Genomic DNA, 25,788 nt, shown 5'->3' with positions numbered 1-25,788 from the left:
CAATGTAGGTTTTTTAAATAAGTACCTATAATTTTTTTTGCATATTTACATAGTAGAGGTAATTTTCAATCAAAATTATGTTAAGAAAAAAATTGCTACGACGCATCGTTTACGAGATAATCGGCATGCAAAGTATTAAAGTAATAATTTGGATCGAGTATTGTTGAACAAATTTGGAATATCAAATAGGTTGAGAAAGTAAACATTGTTTTTTCATGAAATATTTATTAACAAATTAATTAAGAAATGGTTCGAAATTGTTACCATCATGATCGATACAGCATTCAACGCGTTTTATAATGTTTCTTATTGTTAACTGCAGCATTTCTGTTGTAATACTTTCAACAGCTCTAATGATTTTATGTCGTAAATCTTCTTCATTTTCAGGAATAGTTGCATAAACAATATCCTTAATATACCCCCAACTTCTGTTGTAATACCACATCTCGAGCATATCACACTTTTCCGTAATTGTAAACATTGTTCTCACGCGCTCGTATGAAGTCTGTTATATCGAACAGGATCGCTGACCTTCAACTTTTCAAAATACACGACTGTTTGATTTGTAAATAAAGTATTTGTATAGCACGTAATATGAATTACAGGGTAGTATGAGTCTGTTACAATTTCGAACCATTTCTTAATTAATTTGTTAATAAATATTTCATGAAAAAACAATGTTTACTTTCTCAACCTATTTGATATTCCAAATTTGTTCAACAATACTCGATCCAAATTATTACTTTAATACTTTGCATGCCGATTATCTCGTAAACGATGCGTCGTAGCAATTTTTTTCCTAACATAATTTTGATTGAAAATTACCTCTACTATGTAAATATGCAGAAAAAATTATAGGTACTTATTTAAAAAACCTACATTGACCTTCATAACTCAAAAAGGTGACGAGTAAAAAAAAATTCTTTACGTGCATTTTGTAGCCGACTAAAAACTATGTAAATTTTCCTTATTAAACTTTCTTCTAACTTCAACCAGTTACGAGATATTTGCTCGGACATTTATGGACGGACACCCTGTATAAGTATATATTTTTTTTTGTATATGTATTATGTTCTGTGATATAGGGTGAGCTTCCTACGGTAATAAATCATATTTTTCGACGGAGAAAGAGAGCAAAGAAAAAATATTCTGCAGAGCTGAGAGCATTTGCTCTTACTCTAAATTTTTATTCAGCTAAAGCTTATAGATATGTGCGTAAAACGTTTCACAACCTCCTCCCTGATCCTTCGACTCTCCGAAAATGGTACTCAGTGATAAAAGGCCGACTAGGATTTATTAAAGAAGCATTAGATGCTTTAAAATGTAAAGTACAGAAATCTAAAACTGCAATTTTTTGTAATTTAGTAATGGACGAGATATCAATTCGCGAGCAAATTATTTACGATGGCAATCGATATTATGGATTCGTGGTCGTAGGTATAAGTACTAACGATGTAGACAAATCTCAAAAAGCAAAAAGCGCATTAGTTTTAATGCTAGTTGCATTAAATGGGCATTGGAAAATTCCTATATGCTATTTTCTTATTAACTCAATGAATGGAAAAGAAAGAGCTAGTTTAGTTGAAAAATGTATGGAATTAGTTCATGAAACTGGAATCATATTACACTCGTTAACTTTTGATGGCGCGCAAGTAAATTTGAGCATGTGCACTTATTTGGGTGCAAATTTTCAATTAGGAAAAAATTTCAAACCTTATTTTAGTCACCCTGTAACTAAAGAAAAAATTTTCTGTTTTTCGGATCAATGTCACATGTTAAAATTAGTCAGGAATACATTGGGCGATAAATTAGAACTTCGTTATAAAGGTAAAGGTATTTTTTGGCAGTATATTGTATCCCTACAACAATTACAAGAAACTGAGGGCTTAAAATTTGGCACAAAATTATCAAAAAAACACATTATGTTCCATAATTCACGAATGAACGTAAAATTAGCTACCCAAATTATTAGCCAAAGCGTCAGTGTAGCTTTAAAATATTGCCAGAAATATGTTCCTGAGAAATTTAAAAATCCGGAAAAAACTGCTTTATTTTGCACAATGTTTAATAATGCTTTCGATTTATTAAATGTAAGATCTAAATTTTCTAAATTAAATGAGTACAATATGCCTCTCTCAAACGAAACTTATGAGAAATTAAAAAAATATAGCGAAAACATAATTGAGTATATTAAACAATTAAAGGATTCTACAAATACGTCTATTTTGGACGGTAAGAGAAAAACTGGTTTTCTTGGCTTCATTGTTTGTTTGACAAATATGTTCGAACTTTTTAATGTTTTGAAAGAAAAAGGTCTTACGTATCAGACCATCTTGAAACATTTTTTAGCGCGTTACGCAGTAGAGGAGGTTTCAATGATAACCTAAATGTCAGACAATTTGAAAGTAGTTATAAAAAATTACTAGTTCGACATGAAATTGATGCGTCCGAAAAAGGGAATTGTGCAATTAATGATGTATAAATTATGTATGTATCATCAGTAAATAAACGTAACATAGATGATGACAGGGTTGGGAACGTTACCTTAAAAAAGTAACGCGTTACCTTTATCGTTACTGTTTGTAAAAAGTAACTCGTTACCGTTACCGTTACGAACTTAAAAAGGTAACGCGTTACCGTTACTGTTGCTTGGAAAGTAACGATTCGTTACTTTTTCGTTACTTTTTGGTGATGTTAAAATAGGGATCTTTTAACGTCAAAAAAATCTATTCAATAAAAAGAAACATTTCATGTTTTTTTGTTTTACAAAATCCGCACAGAGGGACATAAATACCTTCCTATGTCTTTTCATGCTTTTATCTCATTCTTTCTTATGTTGTCTTCAATACACGTGCAACTTTAGATGTTAAAACATTTATGGCCGGTATTCATAGTAGATTCTTATTTCGAGATCATCTTAAGTAATCTTAAGTAATCTTAAGTAATCTTAAGTCTTAAGATGCTGATACGTCTCTCTAATTGGTTAATGGCATCATAAAATGATACTTAAGACGATCTTAAATATAAGAATGGACTATGAATATCATATGTACCATATGTTACCGTGTGTACATTCAAGAATATGATTCTATCACTGAATATAAATCCTATCGCAATTGCGATTCGTAATCATATACCATATCAAATGATTATGAGTGATAATTAAACATAATTGATCAATACAAAAACTCTACGTTAATTAATGGGGCGAGTGCTGCCAACCATTTCTTCCACGCTGCGCTCGGTCTGCAAATAGTGCCCGTACTGATACCGCTGGCGCGCTGTATGAACGAACGTACTTGTTTAATTTGGTAACTATTAATTACGGACCGAATTCTGTAAAGCGCATGTTGGTTACCGAATGTAAAACGAACATAAAATGACGCATCATACGTTTTATGAAACATAGATACTGCCAGCTAAAGTAACGAAAAATAACGGCTGAATTCCGTTACCGTTATTGTAAAAATGTAACGACGTTATGTTACCGTTACAGACATAAAAAAGTAACGCTCGTTATCATAAAAAAGTAACGAAAACGGTAACGGCGTTACAAGTAACGCGTTACTTCCCAACCCTGGATGATGACTTTTTTACAGAGGTGGATGACACAATGTCCACTGATGTATTTGATCACGATTATTTGTCAACATTATGGACATTAAGTCCATATGTTGAGGAAGTGATTAAATACATCAGAGGATTTGTTGTTAAAAAGATATTATATAAAATTTGTCACGTCTGTGCGACGTTTCTAACATTGAAATCCACCGATTCAATTTTAATCAAATTAAAAAATCAAGGAAAATTAATTTTTCCATCAAATAACGTAATTAAAATTGCTCGAATATGCGAAATTACTGTCCGGGAAAATAAACATAATATTTTTACAAAAAAAAAAAATATTAAAAATGTTTTGATCACAAAAGTAATTAAAACTATTTGTGATTCTGTTTTTAATGATACTGAAATGACAGAACATATTAAGCAGCAAGACTTTTCGAATAATCATAGGACTGCTCTCATAAAAAATATTATCATAATATATATTAATATACGTTTATTCCACGAAAGCAAATGCGCAACAACTACTGATCAAAAAGATTTTATTAGACATAAGTATTCTAAATTAATACATTTTAAACATCAATAAATGTTTTTATTCATTTCTCTTGGTTGTATTTATTCATTATAATACCTATAATATATATACTTCTAAATCAGTTATATTCAAAACCACAAGTTATCCATTTCAGTAATTTTATCAAATTGAAAACGTATAATAATCATATCAAACTTGGGCTCCAAAAACTCTGTAGCAATTTTTAAATTTAAATCGTTTTCAAATGTTTTCTTTTCAGTTTCAAAAAAATATTTAAACTACTACTAACATACATTGAATTTATTTATGAAAAAATTTCTTAAATTTCTGCTTAACGTTTATATTTCATTGTTTTAATATTATATTTAATGTAAAAGACATAATAATGCTAATTCTTATTTTTCTCCTGTTAAAAAATATCTTATACATTATAACTTAAGGCGATGCTGGAGATACCGACTGAACACTATTATTTTTAATTTCAGTAAACTTTTTATTGAATTCACAGAATGATAAATTCTTCTCTACAATTAAAGTATTGACAAAAACATAATACGCTGGCTACAATTTGACACAAAAAACGAAAAAAAAGTTGCAAAACTATATGCTTCTGTAGTAGTCTCGTGACAATATATATTGCGTATAAAAGTTTTAGACTTTGTACCTACAAAATAACCATCCAGAGTACTGTGAATTACACGTAAGATTGTTAGTGTGCTTTCAAGACGATCCTAGAAGCTTTAGTATAAAAGATATGTCCAATTAAAAATATTGTGTTTATGTGTGCGTGCAGAATCGATGTGAGAATCGGTCAAAAGTGAGACTGAGTGAGACAAAGCACTAGTTTAGTTCCTCGATGTTGCATTAGAGGCGCTAAAGTCAAAAGAACAAGGAAAGATGAGTGCGTTTGACAAAGAGCGCTAGCCTATTCCCTTTACTCTTTGCCTCATGCGCGACCCACAGTTCGTAGAAGAAAAATCTGAAGTACCGACGTCGAGTGAGTTTCACCGTCAGTCCAGCATCGCCTTAAAGTTAACAATGTGGCAAAAACAGCGTAAATATAACATCATACTGAACATGGAGCATGGAGAGAGAAGTGAACGGAGAAATACTGAAGCATGCGCATTACGATCAAATGGGACTCTCTACCTTTCTCTCTCGCACAGATGTTGGCTTCAGGCAAGATCAAAGGCGGCATAAACAATGCCCCTTCCAGTAGTATATGTTCTAAGATTGAAATGGATTTAACAAGTGAGTGCTGGCGTCACCGTTAGGCGGCCACTCCGCAGGAGATTTTCTCATGAGTCGAGTGCGGCTACAGGTGTTATACCTAGGTGCCACCGCGGCGGACACCCCAGCTCATACTTTCGTAAGCTTTTAAGACTTGCTTGTTGTAAGCTCGAGACGAATACTCGCTCTCATTCTTTTCAAACGTAATGTGTGTGTGGAACATTGGTCTATATAAAATTTTATATTTTTATATGTATAATAAATAACAATTTGTATTGTTATTTATTCTTGTACATAAATTAAATGTTTAATTTAAATTTAATTCTTTTTAACGAAAAGGATACAAGAAATACTTTTTTCTAAACAAAACATTTATTACGTTTACATTAATGTATTCTGTTTTAATAAATCTATTTGGATTCTGATCTTATTTTCAATCGATCTTAATACCGTATTTTTGGTGTAGAAATCTCGATCAATTCGGATTACTTTTTTTAAATCGGTTTTATCGCACATTTTTGGCAGGGTGGTGACAATTCAGCAGAAAGAAGAATGAACTTATTTATTTTTTATATATATAAAAAAAAGTACAAAACCTATATTTAACCGTTTTCGACATGTTGCTGAATTTTTGTTGAAATGTATGACTCAGCACATGTTGGCAACTTGCTTTTATGTTGCTTTTTAAGTATAGCGATAAACCGTTGACGCAAATACGCAGCATATTGGCAGCAAAACGTGCTGAATTCATATGATATCAAACCAAAGGCAAATGAGACACACACCTTGTTCAAAATTTGCTGAAAACTAATGCCCTTTGTTTTCAGCAACATAACAGCAACAACACAGACAGGTGGCTATCAGGGGGATGCAAAAGTACATAAGAATTGAATATTTTTATTCATTTTTGCAAGAAGGACGCTTTTCTGAAGGTTTACCAATATTAATATATTTACATTTATTTTTGTAAGTGTACCTACATAATTACTGATTGTAATTTTTACGCAAAATTTCGTCATAAAATTCAAGAAATGTCCTATCGGGATTGTTATGACAATATATTGGAACTTATAATAGAGTAAACTGTAAATTGTAAATTTTCGTAAACTATACTTATTTAATTAATGTGATTTAAATAGTTATTTTAGAATTTGTATTGTTTTAGAAGTATAGTTTATATAAATATGTTTTTATGGAATTAAAAGAATATAGTTCATATTATTCTTTCCAGAACTTCATGAAATAAATATTTATTAATTTTTGTAACCATTTATTGCAATAATTATAAAACAGTTCATGGAATCAAAATCAGTTTATAATATTCCTCCTATGAGGTTTATCTAACTATTATTTATATGTTCTCTAAATTAACATCTTAATTGCAATAATTATAAAATTGTTTATAGATTTAACATTGTAATTAATTGTCTTTGACTGAAGTGAAGCCGTTGATTTGGACGAATAATCTTGTTGACTTCTCTGTGTTGCGTACAACTTGCATTATTATAGTTTTACAGGAGAGCTTGCTTTTCGTGTCACTTACGATCGTATGAGGAGAAGAGCGAGCGAGCGAGATATCCGTCATAAACTATCAAGACTCTAGTACCCTAAGCTACACTAACAGCGCCACGTTTGCTAGGAACATTTATTTCACTAAATGAACTATAATCAACGTCCAGCAGAACACGCCGCCCCCCCCTTTGACAAATAAAATCGTTTTTTATTTTCAACATAAAATTTTTTGATATAAATCAACCCTTTATGAGATCGCTATCTATTCTATATTAAACACCAAAATTGAAACAAATATACTATAAACTCTTACATAACTAATATAACGTATGACATTGCATCGTTTAATCGTATAGTAGGGCAACGTTAACGACAGATCTTTTATAAATTCCACGTTCGGTTTTTAAGATAACTGCTCGCACCAAATCGTTTGAACCCGGGTGTATTTCCAATATCCTTGCTAAAGTCCATTTTAATCGCTTATTTTCACCTTCTTTTAGCATACAACTTTTATATTTGATATTTTTTTGTATCATTAAAAACAATAAAAATATTTAAAATGATAAGTTTACAGGAAACACCCTCTATTTACGTATGTACTGCTATTTCTAATACATTAGTGTATTGTAGTCTAAAATATTTTGTTATAAAAAAATAATTATTAATTTTTAAATTAAAAGATCTGTCATTATAGTAATAATTCACAATAACTCCTCTTTTTAAAAGGTGCATCAACATACTATATTTAGGTAAAGATGTGGCAAGAAAGAATGATGAAATAAGCTGGGGTATCCTCTGTATCGCGCGATTCAAATACAGGGATCACAATCGAGTGTACGCGTTTAATGCGGCTCCTCGCTTATTGTGGAGTGTGCAGTTTATTTTGGTGCTATTTCGAGGAAGTGCAGTCCGCATTTCCTAAGACGAGTCATACCGCAACTGCTGAGAATTTTAACCGTCAACAAGAAAAGAAGGTAGCCACGGCGGCTGCTAGACAGCCGCAGATTAGGACTTGCTCTAACTTAACCAAACCGTTCAGCTTTCAGGTACTGTAAACGCTATGGTACTGTAAACCTGCCTACGCTTATTGCTCCTATGACCTTCCTGGTCATCGACCGCCCACCCCAATCCCCGCCTGCCATTGTTATTAGTCTGGTTATCGTGGATATGAAAGTCATCTACGAACCAACGAAATAGACAGTTGCGTTACTAAGTTAGATTATAATTAATTTATATCTTTTTACAATTTTCTTATGACTTTATATCACTTTTGTGCTTGTGATATTTCTATTAATTTATAGTTTCTTGGCGAATGTATGTGTTCTGAGACAAAATTTAATAAGCTGAAAGGTAAGAATATTATTTTTTATTTTTGTAAACAGTGTTTGAAAAATTATTGATACTTTGATTAAACGAGAGCGGGAATAAAAGAAAGTAGTGTAACTGCGTGTAGCGATTATGCATCTGTCTGGATATTAACTACAGTTACTCACAAGGCAATTCTTCTTTTTAGTCAATTACTGCACAACTGAATGGCTTTAGTGAACTCGAGTAGACTGTCTGTTATCCTCTTCGAAAACTATGTCATTACTTTGATTAACAAAAAGAAACTTTATTGTCTTGTAACAAAACGCCCCTCCACCTCGCGCGCACGGCCACTCCGCTCCGTCCACCCGAGCAATACACCGGCAGAACGCCACGTGCGCGCACCGAGCTAACCTGCCGTCGCGATCACGCGGCAGCACGCGCGCCGCCCGTGGCGTTCGACAACGCTCCCACTCCGGGCCAGCCGACCGAACGCACGGATTGGTCCGCCCAACCGTGCGTTCGGATATATAAGCCGGCAGTGGGAACGCCGAGACAGATCTTCCCGGTCCGCCGAATCCGACAGGTCGAGTATCCTCGACCGCACTCCGACTCCCAAGAGGACGAGAATACTCGCCTCATCCTGACTCCCCTCGACGAGCATCCTCGTCATTCCGGCTAGCCGAGTATCCTCGGCTAATCCTGTCATACCGAATACCGTACACAACCAATCACGGCGAGCATCCTCGCCGTAGCCGAGTATCCTCGGCTAATCCTGTCATACCGAACACCGTACACAGCCAATCACGGCGAGCATCCTCGCCGTGCTCCGTAGCCGAGTATCCTCGGCGAATCACCGCCCACGACGAGCATCCTCGTCGAGTCCGCAGGCTGGGTATCCCTAGCCAATCCCATCCGTCCTCTCCCTCAGGGAAGAGTCTCTCGTAACCTAAAAACTCGTCAGGGCATCCGCGTCCTGACAAGAACTTCGCCTCTTTTTGCACGAGGCGGCTCGGGCGAGACGCGGAATCGTCGCCGTCGCTCCGATCCCGCGTTCCGCGGCTCCCCGACCACCCCGGACACCGAGTCCGTTTCAAACCACGCGATTTACTTTAAGTTATAGTTATTTGTATTCTTATGATTTCGTAGTTCTAGTACTTCAGTTCTGATTATGTTTCATTATAAGTTAGAATTATCTTTTGACACTGTACCGACTCATCTGTACTCTCGCGGTTATTAATTTTTGTTTCGAACTTCAGTCTTGGCTCTCGCCTAGCGCGCTCGTTAGCCCACGCGTCACCGCGCGCTCATCGTTACCACCGCTCGCGATTCCGACCGCGCAGCGGCAATTGGTCGCCGCGACCACCACGAGCCAATCGCGCCCCCGCTAAGGCTGGGTCCACTTGTCACGAGGCGTTCGACGCAATCAGCTATGAGGCCACATGTAAATAGCCCAATCAAATAAAGATCTCATATGTTTGTCAGCTAAATACCGAGTGCGATTATTATACCGAACCCGACCAATCCGGCGAGCTTATCCGCAACCGTATCCTGACACCTACCCGAACCGCACGAAAACCACCAGCGTTACAGTCTTTCAAATTGTAACCGGCAGAATAACGAAATTAGTGTATAAACCAATAGAAAAATTAATTCTTCGACTACATACACGAATCTGAGGCATTCGACACAATATAACATCTTTTTAGATCATGTTGCAAAAAATATTAATTATTGCAAATTATGAAACAATATTATAAAAACTGCTTCTGATAAACAACACTTTCTAGTTTGTATTTATGTTAAAGTTTTACTTTTAAATTTTGCTGAATATTATTTAAATACGTAATGACTTTTCTTTATATAATTAACATTACTTTCATTGTTTTTTTTGCATTGTATTATAGTTAAATATTATAAATGTAAGATAGATCAAGGAAAGAGGCCAAAAAAAGCAATGCGCAACACAGTTACTGCTGTATTAAAAAGAAAGATGGTTATTATCTAGGTACTTTGCCTGCGGAGATATTCCGACAGTTTAACCCCATCCATCAGGCAAGATGGGAAAAAATGCCTCTCTTTATTTTTGTTAAATAAAGTTCATAATTCTCTAAAACTTTTTTAAAATAATTATATTGATAGTGAAAGATCCACAAAATTGTATATATATGGTGGGGCCATGTAAACTGTCCAGCAAAAAAGTGGTACACTAAAAATTTAGGAAAGATTTACCAAATTTCAAACGCTTGTAAAACAAAAAATATTTACAATACAGGGATATTTTGAAAACGAAGTTAAAGTTTGAAGCCTTAAAACACTTTTAATGCTGATTAAGTGGCATAATTAATTTGCTAATGGCTGATGACATAATGAAAACTTGCAAAATCAATAAATAAAACGTGAAGTTTCTGGAGTTGTATGGAGTAAAGCAGTTGACGTAACTCAATGAAGTAAAAAGCGCGTAAAAGTTTGAAATTTTTTCCTTCAAAATGCGCTTTTACGCAACTTGATACAATAATTTTTCGGGAAGTTATGCCAATCTGTAGAAAAATTGATTTTTATGAGATAATAATGACTTATGAATTGTAATGTCGCCATTATCAATGCAAATTACTACAATTCTGTTTATAACATGTTGTTGGTTTGAAAACATCCGTGTGTTTGTGTGTGTGTGTGTGTGTGTGTGTGTGTGTGTGTGTGTGTATTTGAATATTACAAGGATAAGGACCCCGTGGTTCGTCAATTCCACAGTATTTAAAGATTCCAAACCTTTCTTGTGGTATTCTTGTGGTATGTAAATACATACACACACACACACACGCACGCATACGCACACGCACACGCGCACGCGCACGCGCACACACACACACGGATATATTTTTAAACCAATAACGTGTCTTGGACAGAATTGTAATGATTTGCATTGATAACGGCGGCATTGAAATTCATAATTTATTATTATCTTGTAAAAATCAATTTTTCTACAGATTGGCATAACTTCCCAAAAAATTATCGTATCAAGTTTCGCAAAAACGCATTTTGAAAAAAAAATTTTAAACTTTCACATGCTTTTTACCTTATTGAGTTACGTCAACTACTTCACTTCACACAACTCTAGAAACTTCATGTCTTACTTATCAATTTTGCAAGTTTTCGTTATGTCATTAGCCATTAGCAAATTAATCATGCCACTTAATTGACATTAAATGTTTCTCAAAGTACAGGTTTCAAGCTTTAATTTCGTTTTTGAAACATCCTTGTATCATAAATATTTCCTGTTTTACAAACGTTTGAAATTTGATAAATTTTTCCTAAATTTTTAGTGTACCGCTTTTTTTGCGGGGCAGTATATATACATAATGGGGCAAATGTCTGAATATATAATCTCATAATTTTTGAACAAAACTAGATAGAAAGTTGAAATTTAGAGAAGTTAGTGTTGCGTGCCCGCTCTGAAGAAGCGACTAATATTAATTCGCGCGAAGGCAATCGATGTGCGCCACAGGAAAAGATTGTTTCCTGTCAACGGTTGTTGTTGTCATCGTCTGGATTTTTCTTATGAACTATCACGTTCTTACATTAAAGTTATCTTTCTAAAAGTCTGTCTTATTATTCCGCGAGCGGGCGTGTTATTGTAAAGCATTACTGCGCAAATACAAGATGACTTTTCCGGTCGTAACATTATATAGGATCATGAAAGCTATTTACTGAACTTATCAGTTTGACCTTGGATGGCGTCACATCAAAATAACATTAACTTTTTTAAATGGAACATTTCCATGTGGTACACTTTGAGTGATGCTAATGTCGGCGGTACTGTAACTTTCAAATCTTATAACTCAAAAAATACTTAACGAGAAAACATTTACGAGTATTTATAGTGTTTTGGAAAGATCTTGAGACAAGTTACAAGAATATGCTATAAAAAGTAAACAGTTTTATTAAAAAAATTGAAGATAATCTTTACGTAACCTTCAAGCAACTATTCAAGGTCAAATTAATGACACCATTTTATGTCCCTTTCGAAATCATACAACTTTTGTTTAAAATATTTTTGTTGAAAAAGCTTCATTGAAGAATTATCGAGGTAAGAATTTTAAAATGGGTCCCTGTATATATATTTTATTTAAGAAATGTTCTAATAATTTAAACCTGAAAATACAAGCACTTTTACTACACACAATCTCACGCATCCTTTTTCACGCAGCCTCGAAATCCAACACCCAATACAATTTTCACTCTCAAAATCTCCCCAAATAATAAGTGTTGTAATGATGAGCATATCACCCATGGTCACAATAACTAGTGACAGCGGTCTACAAGAATACTAAAAAACCAATTACGCTGCACGATTTCCAAATCGGCGGACGTAACAAAAAATATTATTTTATCTCTGTTTAACTTTAAATAAACTTTAACTTTAAAACAAATATAAAATAATATTTCTATTATTTTTAAACATTACCTTTTAGAGTAACAATCGATTTATCAAAGAAATATTTTAATATAAAAATTTTGTCTAAACAAACAATATTAACAAAATCTCATGTTATTGTTTAACTCTATATAACTTAAAATATGGCCGAATAAAAAGCTAAATAACATAAAAAGCTAAATAACATAAAACACTTGATTGTACGTACATTCGTGTGATAATACGCTAAGTTTAAAAACAATGAAGGAGTATATGAAATTAAGTGCTAAAGTGTACTTTGAAAAGGTTTAGTAGTGTTCAAAAGTAAAAATGCCATATAATAATTGTTAGCTATTGTGTATTAGGGCCATATTAGGGCCATCAAAAAATGCTACTAATGTGTAATTTTATAAACAATTATTTGAATTTATCTAATAACAGAAATAATGGGAGTAACCATGGTGCTTACCATGGTGCTTATGGGAGTAACCATAATACCCTCTTCTCCTATATATACAATAAAATATGTAACAATGTTATGATAATTATGAAAACCTAGATTTTATTCATCAAATTTTAACTACGCTGTCCTACCCCATTCTCCCTTATTGTTATTAATTTTTATGATTTTGCTGTGTATTTTGATTAGCTATTATTTTTTTCTATTATTCTTATTTCTTTTTCGATTCCTGTTTTTATTAATTTTATTCCTTTTTTAAATTATTTATCAGGAAATCATTAAATATGCATTAAAGGTCTAGTAAACCCCACTCGTCATACATTGGAATTCTTTTTATCATTATCTTTTTAAAAGTTTCGCTTTTAAAACCTGGATTTACAAAAGTACCAGTGCTCATGATTTCATCCAAATCTTTTGCCTCATCCTTACAACACAGCATTATTGGAAGAACCGTAAAGGATGATATCATTCCATAGCTAGCTCTTCGCTTTATTGTAGCCTTTAATTCCTCCATAGTGGGCGGCTGTGTCTTGCAGTTTAATTGCTTCATAATCGCCGACAGTGTGCCAAGATATTCATTTAACAGAATATCTTTCTTGTTTTCGACGATATCCGGGGAAGGACTTGTATTAAGAAAATAGAGAAGATCGATTGCCGGCGAAGTGTACACGCACAGTTGGAAATCCACCTGTAATATAAAACAATTTTTTTTATCGAGATATCTCTGGAGCCTCTTGCAATTGAATTAAAAATAAAATTCGTTTGTTGGAAATAAAGTGAGACTCGTGTATAGAAATCACAGCAAAAGTTGAGAGTTTGCGCGTATGAAATGAGCAAAGATAACAGATATATTTGAATACGATCAAACTGGATTTATTGCATTATTCATATTACATATGTATTATCACGTACATATCGTATTTTCAATTTTTAAGTATTTTATGTTTACGATGCCTCTTGGTCTTAATAGCTGTACTCTATGTATTATTTCAATGTAAATTTATCAAATAAAATTTTTGTTTGTTATGTAATTTTTATAAAGGAAGGATGACGGTCAAGAATATATCCAGAGTAATGGAATATCATAATATTTCGTATAATTCGCGCGTGCGTTGAATTAAAAAAACAACTGTTAAAATAATTTTATTACAATCTCTTTAGAAATTATAGGATGATTATTGGTCATTAATATTCGTAGTAATTTTATAAAAACTGAATTTCAGTTTTACAGTTTTTAATAGAAATTGTGACGCCCACACAGATGGGTACGCATCTGATGGTCCGGCCGCTACTACACGCGCTTGTGCACCCAGACTTTTGAGTTCGCCGTGTAGCGCCGTGGCGATCAGCTACGACGGCGGTTATTTTATTCAATTATCAGCATTTTTAATGCAGTGAGGCCCGTGCGAGACAATTGCGTAGCAACGTCGCGGGCGACGTGTGACGACGCGTCTTATGAATGCGTGTATGCGAGGAGAAATGCGTGTCCGCGAATAGTAATAAGAAACTATTGTGCGGGAATGTATTCGAACCGCGAAGCAAGACATGTACTTGAAACAATAAATTGTTTTGTTACTATTTAATCGTCAAGTGTTGATTAATTGAGTGTTAATTAATCGCACATACCTCGCAACATTCCTATCCCGACGCGTAACATATCGATGCGTAGCGTGTGAATTTATTTGATTGATTGAGCAAGTATCCTGAGACCGAAGGCCGATTTCCGAGGGTGGAGACAAGCCCGACCCGGACCAGAGACCGCTCGAGAAACCGCTGCGATTTTGCCAAGCAGCCTGTGTAAGCATGGGAGGGTTCCGATAGCGTACATCCCGATAGCCCACCAACCAATCATCTTGACTTATCTAACCCAACCTACGGAAAATCTCTAGGCATCTGCCATTGTGAGTGGTTTGTGTGTTATCGGGATGTGTGCTATCGGGACCCGACGTGTAAGCATTCGATAAGTTACGCGAAAGCTGGATCGTTTTCAGAAAGGCTGTATAGTCTACAACTTTTCTTCCTACTTGGTGGATAAAGTAGGTGGCGACCAATCCAAACGGCAAATTCTGGACTACAGTGACGTTTCCTAGGATATCCAGGTTTTTCATTTAATTTCTCATTAAATCCGATCATTTATAAACTTTCTTTAATATCCGATCACAACTCTACAATTGAGGGCAATAAACCGCTCAGACTTCCTTGAATCGTTACAGGTTCCAAAACAGCGACCGACCAGCAGTATGGAACCAGCTCAGACCATGACAGGTGCAGGAGCGGATGAGCTACACGCTAGGCAAGCGAACATGCCAAAGCCCACGGAGAGGAAGAGAGACAGAGAGAGAGAGAGAGAGAGAGAGAGAGAGAGAATGAATGAATGAATGAATAAGCATTTATTTTGTCCTAGGGCAAGCCCTCTAAGGACTCTCTGAAGTACATACAGTAGAGCGTAAAGAATAACAATATCATTTACAAACTAAGGTCTAACTAAGTTCCAGGAGAGTAGTAAGCAACAATAGAGGAAGAAAGAAGAAGAAGAAAATAAACTATAATAAACAAAACAAAAAAAAATAAAAATGACTTTATAGTAGTAGAAGATATTAGCGGTGAGTAACGTTGATGGACGCTATGTGTGAGCTGAGGGGGGAAGCATCGCAGCAGGGCCCCGCTATTCAGGTAGCCGAAGAGCAAGCGCTTGAAGGCGCTAGTTGAGGCGGCCTCCCTAACGGCAGAAGGGAGATTATTCCATAGGGAGCACGCAGTCAAATGAAAGGAACGTTGGTAGGTGGAGGTGCGGCAGAAAGGGACTGTGAGATCGAGGGAAGAGGAGGCGGAGGAGCGCAGGTGGGAGAGAGGACGCTGCTGAGGACGGAAGTTTTCGGAGAGATAGGGAGGAGACGAATTGAGGATGATAGAAAATAGAAGGCAACATGTGAGGTACTCCCGCCTGTCGTCAGAGCTAAGCCACCCCAACCTCTCGTAAAACCCCGAAATGTGCTCATCCCTGCGAAGGTTGAAAATAAACCGCACGCATGAGTTCATTAGACGTCTTAGCTTTAATTTTTGTTGCCCTGTCAGGTCAGTGAAGAGGGCCGCACAGTAGTCAAAGACGGGGAAGATGAGAGCCGTGACGAGCTGAGTACGAAGGCGCAAGGAGAGACAGTTGGAGAAGGCCTTTAGCCGCCAAAGGATTCCGTTGACGCGGCTCGAAGTGCCACGTACATGCTCCGACCAACTGAGAGAGCTGGATAGGCAGATTCCAAGGTTTGTGACCTTGTCGGTTAATTCTATTAATGTACCGTTGAAGTGTAGTTGGATACTAGAGGAGGGAATGCTGTTGATGAATTTAGAGGACCCCAGGAGCATGGATTTAGTTTTGCGAGCGTTAAGGATGAGGGAGTTGTTCTGAGAGAGAGAGAGAGAGAGAGAGAGAGAGAGAGAGAGAGAGAGAGAGAGAGAGAGAGAGAGAATGAATGAATGAATGAATAGGCGTTTATTACTGTCCTAGGGCAAGCCCTCTAAGGACAGGCAGATACATAGCAAAAACAGAAGAGAGAGAGAGAGGGAATGAATGAATGAATGAATAAGCATTTATTTTGTCCTAGGGCAAGCTTTCTAAAGACAATCAGAAGTACAGTAGAACGTAGAGAATAACAATATCACTTACAAACTAAGACCTAACGAAGTTGCAGGAGAATAGTAAGCAACGAAAAAAGAAAATAAACTATAATAAACAAAAAAAAAAGAAATAAAATAACATAGTAATAGTAATATTAGCGTTGAGTAACGTTGATGAGAGAGAGAGAGAGAGAGAGAGAGAGAGAGAGAGATTGAGATTGATTGATTGATTGATTGACCTTTATTTAGCTATTTCTTGTATACAATTATTATATATACATTAACTATATATTAATATTAACTGATATATATTCTTTTAACAGTCTCTTAAACGCTACTAATTCTCTACATTGCTTAATCACAGTAGGTAACAAATTATACATTTTTATACCATAAAAAAAGTTTTTTTGAGCACTTCTAGTTTTACGGAAAGTTACTGCTAAGTTTCCCGTCTGCCTCGTTTGTCTATCGCATTCTCCTCCAACTATCTCTATTTTATTGTTTAACGCCTCCGAGGTCATGCTATTTAATATTTTAAAGATAAATACATTAACATTATAACATAACCGTTGCCTTACAGACATGAACTGTAAGGCGTGTAGCATGTATTTAATTTTGGTATATCTATTGCACTGTAAAATTACTCTTATGGCACGGTTTTGAGCTATCTAAAGTTTATTCAATTGCGTTTCACCCATCCCAACTAATAGAGTGGCACAGTAGGGGAGAGTGGGGCTGGTTGGCCGCTTTTTCATTCTTGGATTTTTTATATTTTCCAGGCCCTTTGAAAAAAAAAAACGAATTGACCATTTCAAAGATACAACCTGTGACTACATATATAGAAAGTTTAGAATTTTTAAAATTATGTTGTAAAAAGTTAAAAATGATTAAACGTAGCAGGGAAAATCGGCCAGCCTGCCCCGACAGCGGGGCAGGTTGGCCGATTTCGTGAAATTAAAGAAGGGCAGTCATTATTTCATTTTAAACAATTGTTTATTGAATTATATATTGAATCACAATTGTACACATTTAAAAATTGCCTCATTGTATTTGTTTTTTTATGTTCCTCGTTGATTTGTGTACAGGAATTGCTGCTTGTTTTTTAGGAGCCTTCTTCGCTTCTTTTGCCGCTGCTTCAGTTTGCTTGGATGCGTTTTTCGCTCGTTTTTTTCGCAAGGTTTCCTTTTCTTCTTCCAGAGCTTTCTTAACTGGCGAGTCGGTCAAAATTTCTGTCGATCTCCGCTTTCTGCCTTTGCGCTTTTTCACATCTGATGTGCGAGAATTGGCTTTTTGAAATGGTCGGATTTCTTCCAAAGCGATGACTTGTTGAGAACGTTCCGATGAAGTCGGAACGGGATCTGCCTCAGCATTCGGATTTGGACAATCGGTTGAAAATCCAGCAAGGTATTCCTCAGGACGGAAAATTTCAGAATTAAAAGGCCACACGCCTGAAACTCGAAATCCAGATTGGATGTTTTGCGGCGTGCATGCAAGTGATAATGCTGAAGCAACAATGCTAGGAAGATCGTAAATCGTCATCCTCTTTCCTGGGTTATTAGTTATCCATGCGTCTATGAATGTATTGACGTAAGTTTTGAAAGATCCATAAACAGACCGATCCAGTGGCTGCAGTTTATGACTGCAATGAGGTGGAAAGCTCAAGACAACGACGCCATTATTTTTGAATAAATCCAGCGCTTCAATAGACAAATGCGACTTGTGATTATCGAGCATCAGAAGGACTTTTCTTTTACGAGATGGCTTGACATGGCGAATAAAATGTTTTGCATATTCCACAAAAATATCTTCAGTCATCCAACCACTCCGATTCGCCGATCCAGCGCTGCCCGTGGGAGCATCGCGAATGAAATGGTCGTGGAAATGCACTCGAGGAAAAACGAAATATGGGGGATTTGTATTTCCCGATGCCGACACTGTGGCAGCAACCGTAACCAAAGTTCCTCTTTCAGCTGATGTGATTCTGCCGATTTGTTTGAATCCTTTTCGAGCAACAATGCGGTTTGGTCTTTGGACTGTAGTAACTCTTGTTTCATCTATGTTCCATATGTCGCTTGCTTGAATATTGAATCGTTTCAAGACTGTTTTCAAGTTGTTGAAAAATCGAGCAACGTTTATAGGGTTGAAACTTGAAACTCGAGCAAGACTAGTTGCTTTTGGAGTGCGTATCGACAATGAGTTGTTTCTCTTGAGGAATGAGCAAAACCAATCTTTCCTGGCTAATTCATTTTCTGTCCAAGACGCTGGCATAGTAACCGGAATTGCCTTTCCATATTGGAAAGCTAGTTTTCGAACTTCTTTGGGGCACAGACCAAAATAAATGTCCGATGCGCGCAAGAGGTACTTTTCCAGTGCTTTTTCTTGATCAGCAGTAAAAACCTATCAAAAAATTGTTTTTATTGATTAAACTGCTTTTTTTTTACTTTTGATACAAGAGTAGACAATTATTTTCAGCTTACTTGTCGATTTCTCTGGTACCCAATGTTCAGATTAGCAATATTTTCTTGCAATGATGTATCCGCATTATTTTCCTGGTTCTTGTTTCGCGTTTTGAAACAATATCTCGACAAGGTTCGCTTAGGAATGTTATATTGCGATGCAACAGCTCCGATTTTCTGTTTTCTTACGACGACAGCGTTGACAGCTTTCTTTAAAACCTTTTTATCCGTCATTCCTTTCTCGCTCTTTCGCTTGTACACCCGCATTTTATTGCAGTGGTATTATTCTAACAAAAATTAGGTTTTTGTTTATTTAATACTAACAATACATAGTTTATTCTTGAAATAAAATATTTATCCGTTTAGCATGAATATTATATTATTGTTTATCCGCACAGTGCATATAATTAAAACTGTTTCCCGTTTCATATTTTACGACTGGGCCAACCTGCCCCGTACCCAACTCGGCCAATCTACTCCAAACGCCACGAGCAAAACATTTTTACATTTTACGAATATCAAAAGTGAGGTTAGTTTTAAAAACAATGATAATTTAGAAAGTCTATGGAATGCTCTTTAAAATATGTATACTCTCCATTAATTATAACAACAAGTATATTCAATAACCATAAAAATTTCTTACTGTATGTATTTACTCACCACTCTCGAAAATAAACAAATTACTGTTTTGCCAAAACGACGCAGCATAAATAAACAATAACACAGTCACGTATTTATCTCTCACTAACACACTTAATTTCGTAGAGAGGGCGCCACTTGTCGCTCCTATCATTTTCAAACAGCCAGTCGGCTAACCTGCTTCGCGGCCAACCAGCCCCACTCTCCCCTACTCGAAATGAGGTGCTATGATGGACTTGTATACAATACATCTAGTATATGCTGATACAAAGTTACCTATTCTATTTAAAAAGCTAGTCTTTTTTCCTATTTTCTTAAGTATATAATCGCAGTGGTCCTGAAATCTAAGTCTATCGTCTAGCATTATACCTAAATATTTCATGGTTGACACCCGTTTTATTTCAATTCCATCCAGACACTTCACCACAGTAATACCTCTTAATTCTTTTCTAATACTTCTAACTATCATATATTTTGTTTTATTTGCGTTCATTTTTAACTTATTTATATTCATAAACGCCGTATTCATTTTTACCTCTACATCTGCACTATTTTCTCCATTTACATATATAAGCGTGTCATCTGTAAACATTTTTATATTGCATCCTTCTGGACAGACTTCAATTATATCATTTATATATAATATAAATAGCAAAGGTCTTAGTACTGAACCTTGTGGCACTCCATATTCTGTAGGCAATAATTTAGACCATATCTGATTGAATCGTACCTGTTGTTTCCTATTATTTAAGTATGATTTGAACCACTCTAAGGTCATTCCTCTAATTCCGTATTGATACATTTTTTTCTAACAATCTTTCTCTACCTATTGTTTCAAACGCTCAAGCTCCATGAAGATAACTCCTACCATTTTTCCCTTGCTCACTATTAATTTCCATTCGTCTATGACGGATTGAATCGCTGTTTCACACGAATAATATTTTCTAAATCCCGCCTGATGTTCTGTTATAATACCGTTTGTTTTCAAATATGTTTCAAGTTGTTCTTTTACTACTAATTCTAGCACTTTTTCATATATTGGTAACATATTAATAGGCCTATATTCGTTGGTTTTTTTTCTTTATCTATCTTTAGGATTGGTATTATAGTAGAGATTTTCCAACCTTCCGGACAGTGACCTTCTCTTAAAGAATTATTTATTAAAATTGCAAATTTTTCTTTTATTAGAGGAAAAGATACCTTCAATATATCACTAGTTATTCCTTCTTCCGTACCTTTCTTTTTTGGTAATCTTATAACTATTTCTTCTAGCTGCTCTAGTGTAACAACCTCAAAACTTTCCATAATTCCTTTGTTCTCAATAGTATATATAGTTTTCTTATTTATATTCATCCAAAATTCAATTATATCACTGCCGGATCTTTTTACCTTTATAGAGTTTACTATACTATTGATACTTTGTATATAATATAAATTAAATTTATCGGCTATATTGCACTCTTTAGTATCGCCTAAGATCTCAAAATCTATATTTCTTATTTCCTTTATACCTACTCGCCTCTAATTACTTCTTTCAAGGTTTTCCACATAGTCGTAGGATTTTCTTTATTAAAATCTATCATATTTTCGTAATATTCTTTCTTTTTTTCCCTGATTGATTTTACTACTCTATTTCTTTCAATTTTATACTGTGACCAATTGTCACCGCGGCAGGAGAGAGAGAGAGAGAGAGAGAGAGAGAGAGAGAGAGAGAGAGAGAGAGAGAGAGAGAGAGAGAGAGAGAGATTGATTGATTGATTGATTGTGCTTTTATAAATATTCTAGGGCATAGCCCTTTAAGAATATAAACCAGAAAATATATAGACAGGAAATACAGTATAAAAAGTAAATAACAAAACAAGAAAAACGAAGAAAAAAGAAACAAAAAATAAAATAAGAATAATAGAGAAGCAACTAAATAAAATTACAGTAAATTGAGATAAGAAATATTTAAAAAGAAGTACTAAAGTATAAAATTAAAATTAAACTTAATAACTAGGATTAGAGAATAGATCGTATTTCCGACAGAGCAAATCAAGAAAACAAAAGGTACGAAGAATATTAACAAATTTGTAAACTGGAATAAGAAATAAACAGAAGGTAGTAAGCTAAGGAATACAGAAATACGCTCAATTCAAATAAGCAATGCCAGGGACAAGCAAGTGCAGCAAGAATGAGATGAAGATAGCATACTGATAAGAGGATGGGGCGGAGCATGGGGCAGAGGCGGCGCTACGCGACTGCGGCCCCTGAGATGGACGAAGAGCACATGTTTGAATGCATTAATAGAGGTTGCCCCCCTGAAGACAGAAGGGAGATTATTCCATAAGAAGCAAGCCGTGGAGTGAAAGGAGCGTTGGTAAGTTGAGGTACGGCAAAAGGGGACAGCAAAGTCAAGGAAAGAGGAGGATGAGGAGCGAAGGTGAGAGAGAGGACGATGAAGAGGACGGAAATTATTGGAAAGGTAGGGAGGAGAAGAGTTGAGGATGATAGAGAATAGGAGACAGCAGGTGAGGTATTCTCTTCGGTCGTCAGAGTTGAGCCACTTCAATCTCTCATAATATCCGAAAATGTGCTCATCCTTGCGAAGGTTTAAGATGAACCAAGAGTTCATCAGGCGTCAAAGTTTTAACTTATGTTGCCACGTAAGGTCGGTGAATAGGGCCGCGCAATAGTCAAAGATGGGAAAGATGAGGGCAGTCACGAGATGTGAATGAATGAATGAATAAGCATTTATTCTGTCCTAGGGCAAGCCCTCTAAGGACGCACAGAAGTACAGAAAAACGTAGAGAGTAACAATAATATCACTTACAAACTAAGAACAAACGAAATTGCAGGAGAATACTAAGCTGCAAAGAAGAAGTAGATATAACTGAGATAACTAAACTATATAATCTACTAAACTATATAATAATTCTGTAATAACAAAACAAAACAAATGAAATAACATGTCGGTGATAGTAATGTTTGTAGTGAGTGAAGTTGAAGAGCGCTATGTGCCTGGCGGGGGGGGGGGAGGGATTATAGCACGACCGCGGCTCAATAAATAGCCGAAGAGCGAGCGCTTAAAGGCGCTAGTTGAGGCAGTCTCCCTGACGGCAGGAGGGAGATTGTTCCAAAGAGAGCATGCGGTCGAATGAAAGGAACGTTGGTAGGTGGAGGTGCGGCAGAAGGGGATGGCAAGATCGAGGGAAGAGGAGGGGGAGGAGCGCAGGTGTGAGAGAGGGCGGTGAAGAGGACGGAAATTTTCTGAGAGATAGGGGGGAGACGAATTAAGGATGATAGAGAATAGGAGGCAACATGTGAGATACTCCCTCCTGTCGTCAGAGCTGAGCCACCCCAACCTCTCGTAGTACCCCGAAATGTGCTTATCCTTGCGAAGATTGTAAATGAACCGCACGCATGAGTTCATTAGGCGTCTTAGCTTTAGTTTTTGTTGCCCCGTTAAATCTGTAAAGAGGGCCGCGCAGTAGTCAAAGACGGGGAAGATGAAAGCCGTGACGAGCTGAGTACGGAGGCGCAAGGAGAGGCAGCCGGAGAAAGCTTTTAGCCGCCAAAGGATACCGTTGACGCGGCTCGAGGTGCCGCGAACTTGTTCCGACCAGCTGAGAGAGCTGGATAGACAGATGCCGAGATTTGTGACCTTGTCGGTTGTTTCAATTGGTGCACCGTTGAGGTGAAGTTGGATACGAGAGGAGGGGATGCTGTTGATGAATTTAGAGGACCCCAGGAACATGGATTTAGTTTTGCGAGCGTTAAGGATGAGAAAGTTGTTCTGGGCCCAGGACTCGATTGCGGCAATGTCCGCTCTGACCTTAGCGAGAGCGGCGTCAATTTCAGCAGGTGGAAAGTGAATGTAAATTTGAAGGTCGTCCGCGTACAGAATGTGGTTGCAATGTTTTAGGACGGATCTGAGATCGTTAATGAAGAGTGAAAAGAGCAGGGGGCCGAGAACCCTGGGGGACCCCGGCGAGGACAGGCATCCAAGACGAGAAGGAGCCGTCCGGGCCACGCACGCGCTGGTGACGCCCCGTAAGGTAGGACCGCACCCATTGGCAGGCGGAGGGAGACAGGAGGAGCACAGCTTACGAAGAAGGAGCTCGTGAGAGACCGTATCGAAGGCCTTTGTAAAGTCGAACAGGACGAGCAAAGTGACCATCCTTTTATCGATGGCCAGTCTCAAATCGTCGAGCAGCTTCAGTAGAGCCGTTTGTGTGCTATGCCCCCTTCGGAAGCCGGTTTGGAGAGGATCAAGAAGGTTGTAGGTCAATAGGTGGGAGGAAAGTTGCTCGAAGGCAACGCGTTCGAGTACTTTGGACAGGAAGCAAAGCAAGGATATAGGGCGGAAATGGGAAGGTTCGGAGGGATGCTTGGATTTGGGAAGTGGAATAATGTGAGAGAGTTTCCAGGAGGAGGGAAAGGAGGAAGTGGTAAAGGACCGGTTAAAGATATCAAGGATGAAAGTAAAGATGCACGGAAGACACATTAAGATGAGGCGACGATTGATGTCGTCGGGTCCGGAAGAGTTGGAGGTGCTGTGGCGCAGAGCACGCAACAGAGCGTCGGGTGTAATATGAAGGAAGTAAAAGGTGGAAGGGTCGGCTAGAGGCGAGGAAGAGACAGAGAAGCAAGGAAGAGGAGAGAGAGAGTAGGGTGGGCTAGAGGGAGAGATTTGATGAGAGCCTGGCGGCGGGATAGGGGGGTCGGGTGAGGCGAGGTGAGCTAAGGAGAAGAAGGAGTTCAGGATTTCTAGGGAGACATTTAGATGCGGACACTGGGTCCCAGCGCTAGCGAGGCTCAGAGAGCGCAAGTCGGACCATAATCGTGCTGCGCTGGAGGTCGAGCCAAGCCTTTTAGTCAAGTAAGTATTTTTGGCGGACTTAATAGCGGCCTTGGCTTGGTTGCGGAGCACTTGAAAGGTTTCCCTCCTCGAGGGAGTGGGGAGGCGGAGGAAAGCTCTCCTAGCTACGTCCCGCCTTCGCAGGAGATCACGGATGGTGTCGTTTATCCAAGGGGCGGGAGGTCTCCTCACTATGAACGATGTGCGCGAAGGCGCAGGGAGAGGCTGTTATTGAAAGCCTTTAGACGCCAAAGGATACCATTAATACGGCTAGAGATGGCACGTATCTACTCGGACCAACTGAGGGTATTGGTAAGGCAGACTCCGAGGTTGGTGACTTTGGTGGTGATTTCGATTTGAGCACCGTTGAGGTGCAGTTGTATGAGAGAGGGAGGGAGGCTATTTACAAACTTAGCGCTACCCAGAAGCATTGCTTTTGTTTTTTGCACGTTTAAGGTGAGAAAGTTGAGCGAGACCCAGGATTCAATAGCTGCAATATCCTCTCTAACCTTTGCAAGGGCAGCGTCAAGATCAGCAGGCGGAAAATGTAAATAAATTTGCAAATCATCTGCGTATAGGAGATGCTTACAGTGATTCAGAGTTAACCTGAGGTCATTAATAAATAGAGAAAAGAGCAATGGGCCACGTACGGAGCCCTGAGGAACTCCGGCTATAACAGGAGCCCAAGATGAAAAAGCACCATCTGGGCCACGCACGCGCTGTTGACGCCCCAAGAGATATGACTGGAACCATTGGCAGACTGAGGGGGACAGGTGGATGGAAGACTTTTGTAGAAGAAGACTGTGGGAGACCGTATCAAAGGCCTTCGTGAAGTCGAATAAGACGAGCAATGTGACCATTCGTTTGTCGACGGCGAGTCTGACATCGTCAAGAAGCCTCAGAAGAGCAGTCTGAGTACTATTCCCTCTACGAAAGCCAGTTTGGAGAGGGTCAAGGAGATTATGAAGTTGGAGGTGGGAGGAGAATTGCTCAAAGGCTATGCGTTCGAGAACCTTAAATAGGAAACAAAGCAAGGATATAGGACGAAAGTGGGAGGGCTCGGAAGGATGCTTAGTTTTAGGTAGAGGAAATATGTGAGATAATTTCCAGGTAAAAGGGAAAGAGGAGCGGGTAAAGGAGGCATTAAATATCTCAAGAATAGTAGAGAAAATGATAAGAAGGCATTAAAGGACGAGACGGCGGTTTATGTCATCA

General features: G+C 37.3%; 2 protein-coding genes across 2 annotated transcripts in view; both read right to left on the bottom strand.

The window, feature by feature from the left end:
• Positions 1 to 12,255: 12,255 nt before the first annotated feature.
• Positions 12,256 to 25,788, bottom strand: part of LOC105198287 — a 103,721-nt gene continuing 90,188 nt past the window's right edge. The window contains exon 6 of the mRNA XM_039457638.1: positions 12,256 to 13,711. Coding sequence (XP_039313572.1) covers positions 13,313 to 13,711 — 399 coding nt within the window. The 3' untranslated portion in view covers positions 12,256 to 13,312. The remainder of the gene's footprint in view (positions 13,712 to 25,788) is intronic.
• Positions 17,610 to 21,335, bottom strand: LOC105206447. The gene is made up of 2 exons (XM_026140909.2): positions 19,116 to 21,335; positions 17,610 to 19,035 (listed from the first exon to the last, which is right to left on the bottom strand). Exons 1-2 carry the CDS (start codon positions 19,359 to 19,361, stop codon positions 17,680 to 17,682), a joined length of 1,602 nt encoding a protein of 533 aa, XP_025996694.1. The 5' UTR covers positions 19,362 to 21,335; the 3' UTR covers positions 17,610 to 17,679.

This window comes from Solenopsis invicta, chromosome 14 (genome assembly GCF_016802725.1).
Source record: "Solenopsis invicta isolate M01_SB chromosome 14, UNIL_Sinv_3.0, whole genome shotgun sequence".
Lineage (NCBI taxonomy): Eukaryota > Metazoa > Arthropoda > Insecta > Hymenoptera > Formicidae > Solenopsis > Solenopsis invicta.
This window is presented reverse-complemented; position numbering and strand designations above follow the sequence as displayed.

Excerpts from the sequence above, each read along its gene's own strand:
- LOC105206447 (XM_026140909.2), bottom strand. The coding sequence starts at position 19,361 with ATGCGGGTGTACAAGCGAAAGAGCGAGAAAGGAATGACGGATAAAAAG. Across the intron at positions 19,036-19,115 it reads GGTACCAGAGAAATCGACAA|GTTTTTACTGCTGATCAAGA; the intron begins GTAAGCTGAAAA and ends ATTTTTTGATAG.